This window comes from Cnephaeus nilssonii, assembly GCF_951640355.1.
Source record: "Cnephaeus nilssonii genome assembly, chromosome: 24".
Taxonomy (NCBI): Eukaryota; Metazoa; Chordata; class Mammalia; order Chiroptera; family Vespertilionidae; genus Cnephaeus; species Cnephaeus nilssonii.
The window spans coordinates 4,040,627-4,059,313 of record NC_137095.1 but is presented as its reverse complement, the minus strand read 5'-3'; the positions used below and the strand labels follow the sequence as shown (position 1 = coordinate 4,059,313).

The 18,687-nt window shown below is 56.7% G+C and overlaps 1 protein-coding gene across 1 annotated transcript in view; it reads left to right on the top strand.

The window, feature by feature from the left end:
- IREB2 (iron responsive element binding protein 2) overlaps positions 1-18,687 on the top strand; it is a 42,339-nt gene that overhangs the window by 19,678 nt on the left and 3,974 nt on the right. Inside the window, exons 6-20 of the mRNA XM_079764020.1 lie at positions 2,035-2,104; positions 2,446-2,629; positions 3,562-3,701; positions 5,831-6,002; positions 6,490-6,590; positions 7,694-7,810; positions 8,795-8,954; positions 9,594-9,729; positions 10,888-10,972; positions 11,240-11,396; positions 12,405-12,529; positions 15,300-15,404; positions 15,488-15,630; positions 17,104-17,251; positions 17,333-17,455. Coding sequence (XP_079620146.1) covers positions 2,035-2,104; positions 2,446-2,629; positions 3,562-3,701; positions 5,831-6,002; positions 6,490-6,590; positions 7,694-7,810; positions 8,795-8,954; positions 9,594-9,729; positions 10,888-10,972; positions 11,240-11,396; positions 12,405-12,529; positions 15,300-15,404; positions 15,488-15,630; positions 17,104-17,251; positions 17,333-17,455 — 1,966 coding nt within the window. The remainder of the gene's footprint in view (positions 1-2,034; positions 2,105-2,445; positions 2,630-3,561; positions 3,702-5,830; positions 6,003-6,489; positions 6,591-7,693; positions 7,811-8,794; positions 8,955-9,593; positions 9,730-10,887; positions 10,973-11,239; positions 11,397-12,404; positions 12,530-15,299; positions 15,405-15,487; positions 15,631-17,103; positions 17,252-17,332; positions 17,456-18,687) is intronic.

Below are 18,687 nucleotides of genomic sequence, written 5' to 3'. Positions count from 1 at the left end.
GTTACTCCTGGGCCCGGACTGCCTGTGTGGGGATGTTACTCCTGGGTCCGGACTGCCTGTGTGGGGGATGTTACTCCTGGGCCCGGACTGCCTGTGTGGGGGATGTTACTCCTGGGCCCGGACTGCCTGTGTGGGGATGTTACTCCTGGGTCCGGACTGCCTGTGTGGGGGATGTTACTCCTGGGCCCGGACTGCCTGTGTGCGGGATGTTACTCCTGGGCCCGGACTGCCTGTGTGGGGGATGTTACTCCTGGGCCCGGACTGCCTGTGTGGGGATGCTGCCTTATGCGCCCTGTGTCCCAGTAGAACACACTGTTAGGTCTGCTTCTGTCCCCAGGAAGGAACCGTAAGGTTTCCCTGTAAATATGGTTAATTTCCTGACTCATAGGCAGAACAGCTGTCCTGCGTCTTACACGGAGAGCTTTTATCTTAGTGAGTGTGTGCCAGTCGCATGCTCATTATTCATCCATCGTTCTTCTGTGGGTTCCCTATTTATATTTCCAGCTTTGTTCCCTACCAGGAGGGTTTTATGTTGTCTTACTCCATCATACTGTGTCGTTGTGTGTTATAACCTGACTGAGCCGTTCCACTGAGGGACGGCCTGGGTGGTGCCAGGGAAGAGGCTCCTAGTCACAGGAGTCGGTTCCGTTTCCCAGCAGGCAGTTTATTAAAGTTACATTTCCTTTTTTTTTTTTTTTTAATTTTGGCTGTATTGAGGTACATGAAGGTTATAGGGACCTCGTGTTCCTCCTTCCTAAGAGCTCACTATGATCTGTGGGTCCTTTGCTCTCAGTTATGGCGCCTTATGTCCTCGCCCCGCATTCCCACTGCCCAGTGTGCAGACTGCTCGGGCGTGTTGACTTTGAGATCAGCATCTCCTCTTACACAGAGATTCTTGAGAAGGAGGATTTATTGACTCAAACATCACTGATTTTTTTATTGTCTTTTTATAGTGGCTGCGTATGAAGTGCCAAGATGGTATATTTTTATTTCTAAAAACCCAATGTGGTGTAACTTTTCCCTTCAATTTTAAGTCTAAATTATAAAGTAGTAAGATGGGTTACATGCCATCCCGGGCTGTGTAAAAAGTAACAACTCTGTGTGTGCCGCGGTGTGCCAGGGATGTAGTACCTGCAGGCTCAGGCAGGGAGCCGAGGGCACGAGTGGCAATCGCTGCCTCACTGGGAATCGGCTTCCGAGCTGACCAAGGCGGGGATGCCGCTTTATGGCCACAGGTGCTGCGGGCTGGAGTAATTGGGGAGGCTCCAGAAAGCTGCCCCCAGGCCTGGGGAGTCTCCCGAGACGGCTCAGCAGTGAATTATTAACGCGGTCTTTGTATTGAAAACCTTGCGAATTGAACAGCTATAATTATCTGGACCCGGGAGGGCATGTATAATTTACATTGTATTGATATTCAATCAAACCTTAATCACCAGCTGGGCTGGCAGGAAAATGAGCAACTTAAGACCGGCTGTAACGATTTTTAAAACATCCATTAGATGCCAGGAAGGTCCCTGAAAGAGGGGGCTCTGTCCTGCTCGGAGGAAAATGCTGTATCCGAGTTAAATGATTCCTGAGCTGATCTGCAGCCCATACGAGGCGAGCTGCTACTTGCAGGCAAAACAGGCCCTTCCGCTCGGGGCGAGAGGAAGCTCTCTGTAAACTAGAAGCTGGTGCTGACCATGTCCCAGACAAGAGGCCCGTGATGATACGCTCCTGCTAATGGTGTGTGAGCTGCCGCCTCCTTCCTTGTCATGAGAGACCCAGCAAAGCTTACACCTGATTTTAATACGGTTTTAGCCTTGACTCACAGCGACGCCCAGGAAGGGCAGTTGGGACACGTGTGGGCATGGCCTTCCTGGGCTGTACACTCCGCGTCCCTGCCGGCGCTTCCTAGCGAGTCTTTCGGGGCACACCGCCTATTGGAAAGGCGTGGCCGGTTCCCAGATGCTGCGGGATGGTGTCGGAGGGAAGACGGGGAAGCGGGCGGCTCTTCTGTAATGCACACTCTGACGCGGCTCTCCCTCCTTGCAGACCTGAGACCGTATTAAAGAACCAGGAGGTGGAGTTCGGCAGGAACCGGGAGAGGCTCCAATTTTTCAAGGTATAGATGCTGGGGGAACCTTTAATTGCAGTTTATGAAATACTGGCAGGTGGGGTGTTTGTCTTGAGACCAGTAGTTTTTGAACTTACAGCAGTGGCTGGGTGGGCTCCCCCCCTCCGAGTCCTGGGGCACAGTGGGAAACGCCATCCATCTGGGCTCTGGAACGTTGTTCTTTGACTTACCTGTGTCTAGCAGTCTGCCGAACGGGTATGTGTAGGGTTAGTCTGTAGGCTGGGACTGTATGGGCCGTGGGTCAGATATTTTAGTGTCCGTGTCTGTCTTGATGGTGAGCACGCGTTCGTGTGACGCACTCACACCGCGTTTCTTTACATGCAACCTAGTGGTGTTCGCGCGTCTTCAGGAACGTGGCCCTGATCCCCCCCGGCACGGGCCTGGCCCACCAAGTGAGCTTGGAGTACCTGTCCCGGGTGGTCTTCGAGGACGACGCCCTCCTCTTCCCGGACAGCGTGGTGGGCACGGACTCCCACATCACCATGGTGAACGGGCTGGGTGTCCTGGGCTGGGGTGAGTACACGGCCCGCCTGCTGTTCTTGGTGCGGAGGGCGTGGGCCTTACAGGACACACACAGGTCACGTGGCCGCTGAGACCGTGTCTATCTGGGCAGCAGGAAGGGAGAGCTTAGCTCAGGTGCGTGGACGGGAGGGTTTATTTATTTATAAATATCGTTTTATTGATCTCAGAGAGGAAAGGAGAGGGAGAGAGAATCATGGATCGGCTGCCTCCCGCACGCCCCCCACTAGGGATGGAGCCCACAACCTGGGCATATGCCCTGACCGGGAATCAAACCGGTGACGTCTTGGTTCCTGGGTCATCGCTTAACCGCCAGCCACCCCCGGCCGGGCTAAGAGAGGGTTTGGGAAACGTGCACAGCGCCCCGCACGGCGCACCCGGGGGGCGGTTAGCGTGCGGTGAGGTGATGTGGTCACGCTTGTGTACAGTGCTTCCGTGGATCCCCGCCCCCACACACCAGGCTGCTCTGCCTCTGTACCAGGCCCTCACAGCCTGGTGCTGCGGCTGCCCCCCATTCCCCATCCCCCCATTTCCCCCCCCCCCCCCCCCACACACACACCTTAGAGACCCGCTATTCCCCAAGCTTACAACACGCTGCTCCCTCTGGCCGCGCACTTCCTCTTTCTCGGCCCGGGGTGAGCACCAGCTTTCTTTTGGCTTTTTTTGTCTGTGCGGTTGGCTAAGCTGCTAGAGCCTGGCCTGGGCGGGGTTCTGTTGGTATCATATCTTGAGCGTAGGCCCCTCCTTAGCCTAACGGACTCAGTGTTTCCAGAACTTAGCATAACAGGGAAAGCGGGTTCTCGCCATGTGAGCGAGGAGACACGGGTTCCCAGCCCGGGTGGCCGCAGGGAAGCGGCTCTGAGGAGCCTGCGAAACTCCTCGTGTCCCCGAGTCCTGTGCTCACACGTGCGTGCGTCTCGCCGCAGGGGTCGGAGGCATCGAGACGGAAGCCGTGATGCTGGGGCTGCCCGTGTCCCTCACGCTGCCCGAGGTGGTGGGGTGTGAGCTGACCGGCTCCTCCAACCCTTTCGTCACGTCCATCGACGTCGTTCTCGGCATCACCAAGGTGCGTGCCGGTGGTGCTGGTGCGACACCCCTTCGTCCGGAGGCCCGGCCTCGGTGTCGCTGCTCGCCAGCCTGTTCCCTCGTCCCCCTCACAGCCGGGAGGGGGTGCTGTTGGGCCACTGCCCACCTTCCCTCGGTGAAAGCGGCACTGGGAGGCCCCGGGCTGGCCAGGAAGGGCCGGGCACTCCCTCCCAGCACCGGGTTCCGGAGCCCTCCCTGCCCCTGCCCCTGCCTCAGCACGCAGCTGGGGGCTCCGTGGGTGTTGGGGAAAGCCTAATCTCCTTGAACACGTCACCGAGTCACCTGCCCCTTCGGGACCATCGCTCTACCCGGGGATCCTTTCAGAAACAGCGACTGGGGCTGCGGTGGCATCAGCCTTTCTCTATAAATACGTTTTCATTGATGTCAGAGAGGAAGGGAGAGGGCGAAAGAGAGAGAAACATCCATGATGAGAGCATCATGGATTGGCTGCCTCCTGCACGCCCCCCACCGGGGATCGAGCCCGCATCCCAGGGATGTGCCCTTGACCGGAATCGAACCCGGGACACTTCAGTCCACAGGCGGACGCTCTACCCACTGAGCCACACCGGCCAGGGCGCGGCAGGCTTCCTGTGGGCTGCTCTGCGTTGCTTCACAGCACTGCGCGAGGGTCCGCACAAGTGCGCGAGGGTCTGCAGTGAGCCACTGTCCGCTCCCCCGGGATTCCTGGTGCTCGCTGACTTCGTTTTGTTGTATTTTTGACACTAAGTCCATATAACGGCCTGTGTCAGAGGAGAGAGCACTGCGGGGCATAGACTTGGTTGCTTACCAGCTCGGGCTGTGTCACACAGTGTGATCATCTGACTCCGTTTACATGATGAAGTCACGTGCATCTGGGGCCCGCTGTGCTCCCTGGGGATCGGCCGGTCGGTTGTAGGGGGAGGCCTTCAGGACACTCCGCAGGGAAGAAACGTGCTGCCCCCCTCCCGGCATGCAGTATTGATCCTTCCCCAATTTGGGAAGCATTTGACATCTCACAGAAATGATTGATTTCGTATGGACCAAACATCAAGAAGCTAAATTGAGAATTACAACCTATTCCTGAAGGAAAAGAACATCCCATTATGTTTCTGTAGAAATCGATTCTTCCCTGCAGGATCCTGAAAATCAATGTTGCCTCTCAGACCCCTCTGGCTGCATCCTTAAAACAGTATCCTGAGCCAGGCTTTGACATTTTGACTTGCGGATACAAAAGTTGAATATTGAAGCTAGTCTTTGGTGGAGGCCCTGTTCTATTCATGGTCTTTGCAGAGTTAATCCTGTGTTCTTCAAAGTGTTCAACGTGCTGCCTCATTAGTTTGGCGAAAGCAGCATCTTGGTGTAAACCCATCTTGCTCTCGTTTGCAAAAACAATAACCGTGAATCGAAGGAGACATCGTTTCTTAGGCTTGCGTGTGTACATCTGTAAAGAGTTTGGATCAAGGGACCCCCAGAACCTCTACCCTGTGGGCTAAGAGTCTTCATAGGTCGGAGGTGGTTTCCCTCTTGTCTCCCCCCACCCCGCTCTCCCTACGCCAGTCTGAGCCGGTTGTACAAGTAAGGAAGGGCGGGCAGCTGCTTCAGTTGCTTGCTAGTAACTAAGAAAAAGGCCGTTAGAAGGAATTAAGTTTGGAGCCACCTGGTAAATCCCATCAAACTGGAACTCCCCTGTAACGATCATTGCTGTGAATGTCTGGACAGGAGTTGGAATGTGAAGAATGTATAACTGTGTTCATGAACACAGTGTGATCACTGTTTGAGTATTTCATTCAGCCCCAGATGCCATCGATGGCTAGCAGCACGGTTACTTTATGTGCTGCTCAGCGAGGAAAAGACACGCACCGGGAGTCCCCCCTGCACCCCAGTCTCAGAACGGGGACATGGGAACCCCAGCCATGAGCATCACGCCCTTTCCTGCCCAACACTGACGCTGACCTCCCTTCTGACTGACGGTTTATCTCAACGCCTGCTGGACCACAGCGAGCGTATGCCACAGAACAGCACAGTCCTCTGCTTCCCTTCACTGGCATCGGGTGGAGATCAGATTGCAGGGTTTTCGGAGAGTCCGAGCCCATCTCATTGCTAACGGTGGGTCTGTGTCCCTGCCCACAGCACCTCAGGCAGGCGGGAGTGGCCGGGAAGTTCGTGGAGTTTTTTGGAAGTGGAGTCTCACAGTTATCCATAGTGGATCGGACGACCATCGCCAACATGAGTCCGGAATACGGTGCTACCCTCAGCTTCTTCCCTGTGGACAATGTGACGTTAAAACACTTAGAGCACACAGGTAAGAAGACAGAGGTCTTGCGGGGAAACACGCTGCCTTCCCATGTGTCTGTCTGATGTGTTTCATGGTGAATCACCGCCTTGTTTTTTAATGTTCATGAAATTATGTGATTTTGGGACATTGACTTTCACATAAACCACCAGATGAGGACCAGTGTTGGGCCTCAAACCCTAGTCTCCGTGGACCCATCGACATGCAGCCTAAAGAAAGGGGCCGAGCGCAGGTCTGCGCCTCCCGTGCCCTCGGTGAGGGGCCCGCCCTGCCCAGCGTTCCTGGTCCTGCTGCGATCTGTGAACTGGAGGGCTGCTGTGGAGCTCACAGAGCTGCTCAAAAGGCTCTTGAGCGCTGTCCAGTGCTGATTCGCAAAGAAGTCAGTTCTGGGTGCTCAGTGATTTGTGACATTTGTCTCTTGCTCATCTTGGAATTCAGCACACTTTCCCCAGAGGTGTCAGAATTCCTCACCGGGTTTCTGTTGTCTGTCTTCCAGGTTTTGACAAAGCCAGACTCAAATCAATGGAGACCTACCTGAAAGCTGTGAAGCTGTTCCGAAGTGACCAGAGTGACTCGGGGGGGCCGGAGTACTCCCAGGTGAGTGCAGAGCCGCCCTGGGCGGGGGGAGCGTGAGCCTGGCCACCGGGCTTCGGTCCAGCTCTGAGGTCCGTTAGCTGTGTGACCCGGACAAAGCATGTAACCTTCCTGCCTCAGAGTCCCCATCTCTGACTGTGAAGGTGATACTGCCACACGGGATTCCTAAGAGATGAGATGCACATTCCTTAGGACAGGCTCAGGTGCCGGGAGGCTCAGTGCTGACAGCTGTTATTGTTACTACTAGAGGCCCGGTGCACGAAATTCGTGCATGTTGGGGGTGAAGGGGGGGGGCGGTGTTCCCTTAGCCCGGCCTGCACCCTCTCCAATCTGGGACCCCTCGGGGATGTCCCTTCCGGATTGGGCCTAAACCAGCAGTCAGACATCACTGTTACAATTCAGGACCGCTGGCTCCTAACCGTTCACCTGCCTGCCTGCCCAATCGCCCCTAACCACTCTGCCTGCTGGCCTGCTCTCCCCCCCCCCCCCCCCCCCCACTGGCCTGATTTCCCCCAAATGCTCTCCCCTACCGGCCTCATGGCCGACAACTGCCCTCCCCGGCCAGAGGTCCTCCACGGCCGGGTGCTGCCATTTTGTGGCAGAGTGACGGTCAATTTGCATATTCCCTCCTTGTTAGATAGGATTGTTGTTACTCACATGTTCTCTGTGACCCTGCTCCGACTTCACTCACTAGGTTTACGTAGATTTTCATTTCAGTGAAGCTGGGAAGAAGGCTCACTGAGCCCACCTCACCCTCACACGCAGGCAGAGAGGGCGGGTCTGAGCCGAGGCAGGAAGTGCCCGGCTGCCCAGGCGCCGGTAGAGACGGCGCTGCTGTGGGCGGGAGGGCAGCGGGAAGAAGTTCACGTAGAGGACGCCGTTGTTGGTGTGGCAGTTTGCGTACGCATCTGCTGGTCTCGCTTTTAGCACATTTTCATGTATTTCATAAGTAAATGGGTTTTTAAACACCTTTGGTGGGTGTGTTTCCCCATTAAAACAAGTTGCATTAAAAAATACAATATACTTACTCTTTCTCAGAAAGCAGTGCTTGGATTGAATCCGTCCCTACGAGCCCTGATTCCTCCTCTCCCCTCTCCCTCGCCCAGGTGATCCGGATCAACCTGAGCTCCATCGTTGCAACTGTCAGTGGTCCCAAGAGGCCGCAGGACAGAGTCGCAGTGACGGAGATGAAGAGGGACTTCCGAGCTTGCCTCAGTGAGAAGGTGGGCCTCGCCCCGTCTCTGTTCCCGCTGCAGGGGCCCAGGGAGAGCGGGCGGGTCTCGGGCAGCCGTCCACACGGGGTCCTTAAGTTTTCAACTGGAAGGCTGATTTCTTAGTCACATGCCCTGTCTCACATGCGGGATACTGCGTGGCTGTGGCTCTCCCTGACGTGTTCCCACCGTCTCGGACATTTCTGTGCGATCTCTAGCCTCTGACATGTGGCTGCCGGCTCCAGGAAAACACCACCCGCCTGAGACGCGTGGCTTCACGGCCTCTGTGCTGGAGGCTGGTCCCTCGCTGTCTTTCCAGAGCTGTAGTTTTTACAATTTGTCGATTTTCTTGTGGGAAATGTCAGGCTCGTACAGGAATAAAACAGGGTCGTGAATTCCCATGGGCCTTGCTCCAACCGTCGCCAGCTCTAGCAGATTCCACACGCGCACACGCACGCACACAGTCATTGGGAGCAAATCCTCGGGGCCATTTTAACAAAGAGCTGGTCCCGCCCCTGAGGATGGCTGTGGCAGGGCTGGTTGAGAACCGGAGCTGAGGGAGAGCCGGGCCCGCGAGGCTGGGCTCGCAGCAGAGAGGACTGGGCAGCGGACGCCTCGTGGCGGCACGCGCAGGGTTCAGCTGAGTCACAGCTGCTGCCCGTCCCGGCCGTCAGCACCTCACACACGCGTCTGACGTCCAGTGTTCAATCCCCACGTGTGTTTTTTTTCCTTTATATGTTTTTATTGATTTCAGAGAGGAAGGGAGAGGGAGAGAGAGAGAGAAACATCAATGATGAGAGAGGATCATGGATTGGCTGCCTCCTGCACGCCCCACACTGGGGATCGAGCCCGCAGCCCGGGCATGTGCCCTGACCGAATCGAACCTGGGACCCTTCAGTCCGCAGGCCGAGGCTCTGTCCACTGAGCCACACCGGCCAGGGCCGTGTTTTCTCTCCGTGTCAGAACATGCTCACGTTAGCGTGGGAATCTCTCCAGGCTGGATTCCGAGGCTTCCAGATTGCGGCCGAGAAGCAGTGCGACGCCGTCTCTCTCCACTACGAAGGAAGTGACTACCGCCTGTCGCACGGGGCCGTGGTCGTCGCCGCGGTCACCAGCTGCACCAACAACTGCAACCCGTCCGTCATGCTGGCGGCAGGTAGGGGCGGTTCAAGGCCACCCGTCATCCTTCCTAAGTTACGGCCTTTCTGTCCCTTACGGTCACTGTCCCTCAGGCGGTGGTGAGGGTTGGTGTCCAACCGCTGGGCGTCGAGGGCGTTCTGGGTTTTAGTTAGTCTTCAGGGGCCTAGGGCTGACTGTGTTACCAGTGTTCTTTTTACCACACGGAAGGCACATTACAACTTACACGTCTGGGAGTTCAGGCCGTATCTGCCTCTGCTCGCCCCGGAGGACTGGGACCAGCAGGTCTGGTGTCTGCGGGGGTTGCTTGGCTGTGCTGGACCCCTGAGCGTGAGAGGAGACACTGACGGCTGCCACGCCGTCTGTTGTGTGTACACGACACGTGGTTAACGTGGGCACCGTGTCCCGTTACTGAGTGGCTTCATTATTGTGATGGTGGCGACGGAGACAGCTCAGCCCATGTCGGGCGTGAGCCTGTGCCTGGGCTGCGCCTCCTGCCCCGTTGGTCTCAGGTGGAACGAGTCGGGGGGAAAGATGGGAAATAAGTGTGTGACTGCGGACCTCCCTCCTGGGAGCTGCCGAACGGCCTGTCTTGTCCCCCCCCCCCCCCCCCCCATGTGGGCAGCAGCGCCATGGCCACCCTGTTTGTCCCGGGCAGGTCTCCTGGCGAAGAAGGCGGTGGAGGCGGGTCTGCGGGTGCAGCCCTACATCAGGACCAGCCTGGCGCCCGGCAGCGGGATGGTCACGCATTACCTCAGCTCCAGCGGCGTGCTGCCGTACCTGCGCAGGCTCGGGTAAGCCATGTCCTCTGCCGCGTCGTCCTCTCTGCCGTTGACGTGGGCCCAGCAGTGACAGAGCTGCGCATCGGGGCCCGTCATGCAGAGGAGAGAGGAAGAACAGGCTTAGTCCTGGAGTCCCCTGGCCGTTGCCACGCGCCCCCTGAGGCCTTGCCCTCAGACACGTGGGGCACAGTCCGCGGCAGGCAGGGTGCTGGCGGGAGGACGGGCAGGTCAAACCAGGTGACGGTGACGGACACGGCTGGTGCTGGCCAGGGCTGCTCTCCGAGCCCGTAGGGCAGCTTTTGGGAAGGAATGCCGCTCTACAGGTTGCAGTATTAACTGAGTAAGGTGTCTTTTCTAAAAAACTTTTTATTGATTTCAGAGAGAGAGAGAGAAATAGCAATGATGAGGGGCAGTTATGGATTGGCTGCCTCCTGCACGCCCCCCATTGGGGATGAAGCCCACAGCCCAGGTGTGTGCCCTGACTGGGAATCGAACCTCTTGGCTTCTGGGTCGACGCTCAACCACTGAGCCACGCCGGGCGGGCTCAAACATATTGTCTTACATGAATCGTACATTCCTCGCAAGCCGGATGCATTTTATGTTTTTGTGGGGTGTTTTTTTTTTTTTTTGTTTTGTTTTTTTTTAATTTAGAAGAGCGCCTAAAAGTAATTCTGTGGGTTATATGTGCATATTTTTCATTCTATCCTCTTGAAGTTTCTGTCAGGGACTTTTGTTGGCCTGAGTGGTTGAGGGGAAAGATTGACCTGTCGGTCCCGGCCCCAGAGCTGCTCGGGCCTCTCCAGGTGACACTCCTCAGGACACGGTTTGGGTCGTGTTCCCAGCGCGGAGGCTGCGGGCTTGCTTACAGTGTCAAGTGCAGCTCATCACATCCCCCTGCGGCAGCCTCAGCCCTGGCTCCTCTGAGTGTGCCCCTCCGAGCGTGCCCCTCCGGGCGTGCCTCTCTGAGTGTGCCCCTCTGGGTGTGCCCCTCTGGGTGTGCTCCTCCAAGTGTGCATGTGGGCAGTGGGCAGCCAGCCTGAGGGCGGCCTCGGCCCCGGGTTTGCGTCACGACTCCTCAGGTAGCGGGTGACAGCGAGGAAGGAAGCTGACCCTGCCCTCCACACGCACGCGTGGTGGTGCTCTGGCCAACCTGGTGCCTTTCTGCCGCAGATTTGAAGTCGTCGGCTATGGCTGTTCGACGTGCGTGGGCAACACGGGGCCCTTGTCCGAAGCCGTTCTGAGTGCCGTGAGACAGGTAACGGCTCGGTGAGAGCCACACGCTTCCTCACGTGCTTTGTCTGCTGATGCGTTTATACTCTAGTCCTCGCACCGTCCACCTTAAAATCATTAGAAGGGTCACGTTTTGATTCTCGAAATCACTCTTTAAAACGTGAGGCTTATTCCGCTTATTTGTGTCGGAACTGGAGCTGGGCTTCTGGCTGTCCGCCGCAGCAGCGTCCTCGGGAGGCTGCTCTGGCCCTCCACGTCGCGCCGTCTCTCACACGGACCCTGTGTGTTTCAGGGGGACCTGGTCACCTGTGGCGTTCTGTCTGGAAACAAAAACTTCGAAGGGCGTCTTTGCGACTGCGTCCGCGCCACCTACCTGGCCTCTCCGCCCTTGGTGGTCGCGTACGCCATCGCCGGCACCGTGAACATAGACTTCCAGACCGAGCCTCTCGGTACGTCCCGGGGACACGTGCTCACAGGCGCTCCCGGTGTTGGGTTGTCGTGTTTCTAGATGCTGCCGACCCCGTTCCTCCTTCCGATTGTTCCAGGGGCTTGTCCCACACGCACTGTGAGCTTCCGCATTGAAAGGCGGAGGACAGAATGTGCGCGCGATCGGGTCTCCGCCGCGGAGGCCTGCAGCGCCGGTTGCTGATAACGCACCTGGCTTCTTGGTGTGTCTTCGGCGCGGTCTCGAGGGAGTTCCTTTTTTTTTTCCTTTCTTTCCTGAGCCCAGAGAAAGACAGATGCTCCTCTATATTGTTAGCTGCAACTGTGCCGGCCCCATTTTAGGTGCTTCTCGTGTTTTATTTTTTCCAACAGCTCACATGCACCATCAGTAAAACTCACTTTTCAGGCGAGAAACAGGCCGGTTAAATGCATCTAAGACCACACGGACAGTTAAAGGGCAGAGGCTCAGGATTGGGACCTTCTGGCTCCTGAGAATACCTGATTCACAGTAACCGCCCTCTGAAATCATTCCAACATTACCACACTAGACCCCCATCGAGTTTTCTGGAAGCCAATAGGGACCCCCTTACTATTCTCATGGCACCCAGTTTTATGTGCAAATAACATCCATCCATGCACAGAACCTATTAGGTGACATGTCCACCCTCAATGGAGCTAGAACTACCTGCTTACTGTTACCTGGAAGTTACTGGAGCAATCACAGCTCCACCAGCTTTAGAACTGCAGCCCTCCTGGGCCTCAGTTAACATTAATAATCTGCTTATTATCAGACAGTGTTTCTGATCTTCCCCCGCCAGGACCTAGCAGATACCATTTCATGTGCCTCAGGCATGCAGCAGCCCTGGCCACCGACACGGGCATCGAGCTGGGCTGAGCTGAGGACTGGACATGCGCTTTGCCCTGGTTGACGGAAGAGCAACACCACCAGTCAGGTGTCTCCGTGCCCGTTGCCAGGGGATTGGGAGTTACGCTTTGTGTTCATTTTTTACCAGGCACGGACCCCGCCGGCAAGCACGTCTACCTGCACGACATCTGGCCGAGCCGCGAGGAAGTCCAGCAGGTGGAGGAGGAGCAGGTCCTGTGCTCCGTGTTCCAGGCGCTGAAGGAGAAGATGGAGGTCAGAGCCCCGGGCTTCCCGTGGTCCATCGCGGGCCGTGTTGGCGTCGCTCCTCATGTCTCCGAGGAGGATAGACGTCTCCGTGGCGCGGTTTGGCATGCGCAGTCTGAAGCAGAGGGTCGTTTTACATCTGGAATCTAATACCTAAGAGAACAGCTTGGAGGACGAGCGTTTGTTTTATCGCTTACTAGAAGTGCAGCCAGCTGGCGGGGCTCAGCGGCTGAGCATCGGCCCCGGAACCAAGAGGTCCCTGGCTGATCCCCGGTCAGGGCTCACGCCCGGGTCACTCGGTCCCCAGTGTGGGGCGTGCGGGAGGCACCAGTCGATCGATGATGATTCTCTCATCGATGTTTCTGTTTCTCACCGTAAACTACCCTTGCTTGTCACTCTTATTGAAATGGTTCAAAATTCCAAAGAATTGGGTGCAAACAAGGACATCTCCCACTCACGCTCCTCAGAGGTGTCAGATCCCTAAGCATCTCCCAGAGAGGTTTATGCGCACACAGGCATAAAACAATACAAATAGGAGGCAGAAAAGGCATCTGTGCACTCACCTGTTTACCGAGCACCTGCTCTGTGGTCAGCATGTGTCTGAACAAAACAGTTCTCATGGGAGAGGTAGGCAGTGACTAGTGCACAGAACGACGGGGTAAGTTACACAGTATATTAAAAAGCGGTACAGGCTATGGAAAATATAGGTAAAAACAGGACAAAACCAGTTGTGCAAAATGTGGGGGTGCGCTGCAGTTGTATGTGGGAGGGCTGAAAACACGGCCTTGAGCGAAGGTTAAAGGTGAGCAGGTTGGTCACGGGCCTGGGCCCAGAGCGAGGCTTTCCCGGCCTGAGGAGGGACGGAGGAGGGCCGCCGGCTCCACAGGAAGTGAGGGCGGCGGGAGGAAGTGATGGCAGCAGGGGGCGGAGCAGCCCGTGGGAGTTAGTGGGAGCTGCGATAAAACGTGGTCTTTGCTCCGAGTGGAGTGAAGGGGAGCGTCGTGGGGAGTGTCAGGAGGCGGGGAGGGAGGTGTGTGGTCAGGAGGCGGGGAGGGAGGTGTGTCATCAGGAGGCTGGGAGGGAGGTGTCGTCAGGAGGCAGGGAGGGAGGTGTCGTCAGGAGGCGGGGAGGGAGGTGTCGTCAGGAGGCTGGGAGGGAGGTGTCGTCAGGAGGCGGGGAGGGAGGTGTGTCAGGAGGCGGGGAGGGAGGTGTGTCAGGAGGCTGGAAGGGAGGTGTGTGGTCAGGAGGCGGGGAGGGAGGTGTGTCGTCAGGAGGCAGGGAGGGAGGTGTTTCAGGAGGCTGGAAGGGAGGTGTGTGGTCAGGAGGCGGGGAGGGAGGTGTGTCGTCAGGAGGCTGGGAGGGAGGTGTGTCGTCAGGAGGCTGGGAGGGAGGTGTGTTGTCAGGAGGCTGGGAGGGAGGTGTGTTGTCAGGAGGCTGGCTCTGTGGACTGAGCCGTGCTGGGGGGCGGGGGCGGTGAGGAGGGAGCAGGGACGTCGAGTTCCAGCACAGGCGATGTAGGGCCCTCGGTGCTGAGCAATGGGCACTGGCGTGTGGTTGGGGAGGACGGATACACGGGGAGGTGGTGGGACAGATCTAAAGCAGAGGCTTTTCTGTCCTGTTCTTCATGGTGAGCAGCAGCACACACACACGCGCACTCATACACATAGCACACACACGCACATAGAGCACTCGCACACATAGCATACACACACATCACTCACACATGCATAGCACACACAACACACTCAAACACAGCGCACTCATACACATAGCACACACACGCACACAGAGCACTCACACGCACATAGCACACACACAGCACACTCCTCTTCAGCAACGTGTGTGGATCTTTCTAACTTCTCCGGCTTCCTTTGCTTCATTAAGGTTTTGTTTTTTTGTGGGTTTTTTATCCTGAGTATGTGTCATTGATTTTTAGGGAGAGAGAGAGACATCAATCAGCTGCCTCCCTTTCTCATCCCAACTGGGCACGGGACCGAAACCTAGGTAGGTGCCCTGACTTGGGATCGAACCCGCAACCTGTTGGTGCACGGGCTGACGCTCCAACCGAGCCACCTGGTCAGGCACCTGTAGCCTTTTATGTTCAGTGTATAATAAAACTTAACTCTGAAGGTGTTCCTGAAAACACAGCGTGCTGGGATTGGATGCGCACGGGCGATTCCTAGCACTGCCATGATGGTTTATTTTATTTTTTTAAATATAGTTATTGACTTCAGAGAGGAAGGGAGAGGGAGAGAGAGAAATATCAGTGATGAGAGAGAATCATGGATCAGCTGCCTCCTGCACGGCCCCTCCTGGGGATTGAGCCCGAAACCCGGGCCTGTGCCCTGATCAGAATCGAACTCAGGACCCTTCAGTCCTCAGGCTGACGTTCTGTCCACTGAGCCACACGGCAAGGGTGCCATAATGGTTTATTTATTTATTTATTTATTTTTATATTTGTTGATTTCAGAGAGGGAGGGAGAAGGAGAGAGAGAGAGAGACATCAGTGGTGAGAGAGAATCATTGATTGGCTGCTTCCTGCACGCCCCCCACTGGGGATCAAGCCCACAACCCAGGCACGTGCCCTTGGCCGGAATCGAACCTGGGATCCTTCAGTCCACAGGCCGACGCTCTATCCACTGAGCAACACGGCGAGGGCGCCACGATGGTTTAGAATGCGCCGTTCGCCTTTCTTAGGAAATGGGGAAGGCCTGAGTAGTTTTATTCCGTGACCACTGCATCAGCCTCTTGTTCTGACCCCTCTTGTCTTCTCCCACAGACGGGTGACAAGCGGTGGAATTCCCTGGAGGCACCCGATTCGGTCTTGTTTCCGTGGGACGCAAAGTCCACGTACATCCGGTGTCCCTCGTTTTTTGACAAGCTTGTAAGTACGGTCGTTCTTCCTGTCTGAGAGGCGGTTGTGAAGTAACACCGTGGAGTTCAGTGCCTCCCCCTTCCTTCCTTCAGACCAAAGAGCCGGCCGCCCCGCAGCCCATCGAGAACGCGCACGTCCTGCTGCACCTGGGGGACGCCGTCACCACCGACCACATCTCCCCCGCGGGGAGCATCTCCCGCAGCAGCGCCGCCGCCAAGTACCTGACAAACAGAGGGTGGGTGCCACGGCCGCTCCTTCCTGGGCGTGTCCTCTGCAGGGAGCGCCCGCCGCCTGGTGCCCGGGCAGGGCGGTGGGCATGCCGTAACGGGGGCCTCGCGCACCTGCCTCTGCTGAGAGCCTTAGAAGTGGAAGTTGATTTAAATAGGGCCCTTGTGGTCTACATGAAAAGCCGATCGGAAATGAGATGTGTTTCCATGCTGCTTTGTTGAAACGTCAGTGTGGCCTGGCCGGTGTGGCTCAGTGGGTTGGGCTTGGTCTGCCCTCCCCGATAAAGGCTGGGGGTTGGCTCTGGCCGCCCTCCTGTGGCGGGGCGCAGACTGTAATGTGCTTGGCGGGCTGTAGAGTGAGTGCACGTTTGTGAGGCTGGGCTGGGCTGGTGTCAAATCAAAAGCCAGGTGTGTTTTTCAGTCCTCACTCAAGGAGAAGTTTCTCATTGATTCTAGAGAGAGGAAGGGAGAAACATTGATGGGAGAGAGAAACATTGGTCGGTTGTCGAACATATACGCCCGGCCAGAGATCGAACCCACGGCCTGGGTGTGTGCCCTGACCAAGAATTGAACTTGCCACCTCTCTGTGCATGGGACACCATTCCAACCGCCTGGGCCACACCGGCCAGGGCAAGGCAGGTCTCACCGCGCCACTAGATCCCACATCTTGTCTAATAAAGAGGGAGTATGCTAATTGACCATCACACCCTCACAAAGATGGCGGCGCCCACAGCCACAAGATGGTGGTGCCCAGTCCCCTCAGCCGCCCAGGGCCGGCCTGAGGCACAGGCAGGCCTTGGATGGCGGCTGCCCAGCTGCCCAGGGCTGGACGAGGCTCGGGTAACCAGGGCGACCGAGGCTTGTGCTGCCGGCAGTGGCAGCAGCAGAGGTGTGATGGGGCGTTGCCTTCCCCTGATCACTGGGTTGCCTCCTGCCCCTGAGCATTCCTGGACTGTGAGAGGGGGCAGGTCGGGCTGAAGGATCCTCCCTCCCAGTGCATGAATTTTCATGCACCGGGCCTCTAGTCGGTTTGTAAGAGTACAGGGGCGGAGAGTGTGTGAGGACAGCATAGAGAGGCAGTCGGCACAGCCTAGATGCAGAAAACCATGCCCTGAAGTACAAGGGGACAAAGAGACGTTAAAGGAGCGAGATGAACGCGATGAATTCACGAACCGTATTTGGGTCCTGATTGGAACAAACCATCAAAAAGGAACGGAGACAGGGATCGTAGAGTGTTAACTGGTTGCCTGATAGTAAGAAGCCCTGACTTCTTTTGTTGTCTTTTTTTTTTCTTTTTCTTGCTTTTGGTGGTCTTTTTAAGGGTCCCTGTCTCCTAGAGAAAGGACCTGAAATGTGTACCGTTCAGATACGCTGAGTTCCTTGGGCGTTCGCTGTCCCGTTTTCCCTGCTTGCGTAGAAGCTGGGAATTTTCTGTAATTAATGAAGTGCGTGAGTAAGTACGATTCCTGGCTTTCTTACAGCCTTACCCCCCGAGAATTCAACTCCTACGGAGCCCGGAGAGGCAACGACGCCGTGATGACAAGAGGCACTTTCGCAAACATCAAGCTTTTCAATAAGTTCATCGGGAAGCCGGCTCCCAAAACCATCCATTTCCCATCGGGGCAGACGGTAAGAGGGTGTGCAGGGCGTGGGGACCGTGCTGGCTGCGCCGGGCTGTGTGTGAGGACCTTGGTCTGTCTTCGTCCGCAGCTGGATGTGTTCGAGGCGGCAGAGCTGTACCAGAAGGAAGGCATCCCGCTCATCATCCTCGCGGGAAAGAAGTACGGCTCCGGGAGCTCCCGAGACTGGGCGGCCAAGGGCCCGTATCTGCTGGTACCGAGCCTTACCTTTCCTCTCTTAGCTTCAGGGTTAACTGCACCCGCAGCACCCTCTCCAGGCGTATTTTACCCTTTGGGACTTTTGGGCTTGTTTTGATCTTATAATGTGTGTGGGTTTTATGAGTGATCGATCTTACATAAGCTAGTTGCATTAATATTCTGAACTTGAGCCCACATCAGCCTTTTCTTTTTTTAAAAAATATATTTTATTGATTTTTTACAGAGAGGAAGAAAGAGGGAGAGAGAGTTAGAAACATCGATGAGAGAGAAACATCGATCAGCTGCCTCCTGCACACCCCCCACTGGGGATGTGCCCACAACCAAGGTACATGCCCTTGACCGGAATCGAACCCGGGACCCTTCATTCCACAGGCCGACGCTCTATCCACTGAGCCACACGGGTCAGGGCGGCCTTTTCTTACTTGAGGAAATGGGGAGTGATGTGTCCCCACTGGCAGCTTTATGTGCCGGGCCCCCCTTGCACTTCCTCGTCTCGGATTTGCTCCAGGGAGGTGCACGCTCCGAGGTGTGGGCCCAGTCTTACTCGGTTTCCCCACGTGGCGCTGACGGGGCCTGGCCGTCTGCCAGGGAGCGGCTCCTGAGGCGGCTCCTTGGGGGGCAGCAGCGGGACGGCGGGCGAGCACAGTCCGTGGCATGCGTGGTGTGTGTCCCCCGCCACCTCAGACGTCGGGCGCGAGTGGGTCCCTGCAGGTGTGGTGGTCGGAGGCTGGCCTCACCCCTCTCGGCCTCGTGTGCGTGAGGCTTCGTCTTCTCATCCTAACGCCCTGAATGGACGGCCTGGGTGGTGGGCGCATGCAGCTCCTCTTCTGAGCTTTTACAAGGACCGTGAATGGCAGTGATCGGCGTAGCCTGCCTTCCTGCCTTCCTTCCTGCCTTCTGAGATGTTCCTGGTCTTCGCTTTCTACGTTCTGGGCCTCTTCCTGTCGCAGGTGGTCCCTGCCTGTCCGCTCATTGGACACTGACACGCAGGTGGCACAGCCGGGCCCCTTCTCGGGGGTCCAGGTTTGCACACAGACATGCACTGTGTGTCGGGGGGTAACTTCGGAGGGTGAGCAGTGGGGAAGGTGTGATGGGGGATGTCTAACTAAGGCTCCTGAGGGGGCGGCGATTTTTGAAAGTTGAGAAGCTGGGCCTAGAGCTGCTCTGGCTGCTTCTCCAGAGAGAACCCCTCCCCTTGGGGAGCAGGACGGGCGCAGAGCTTCCTGC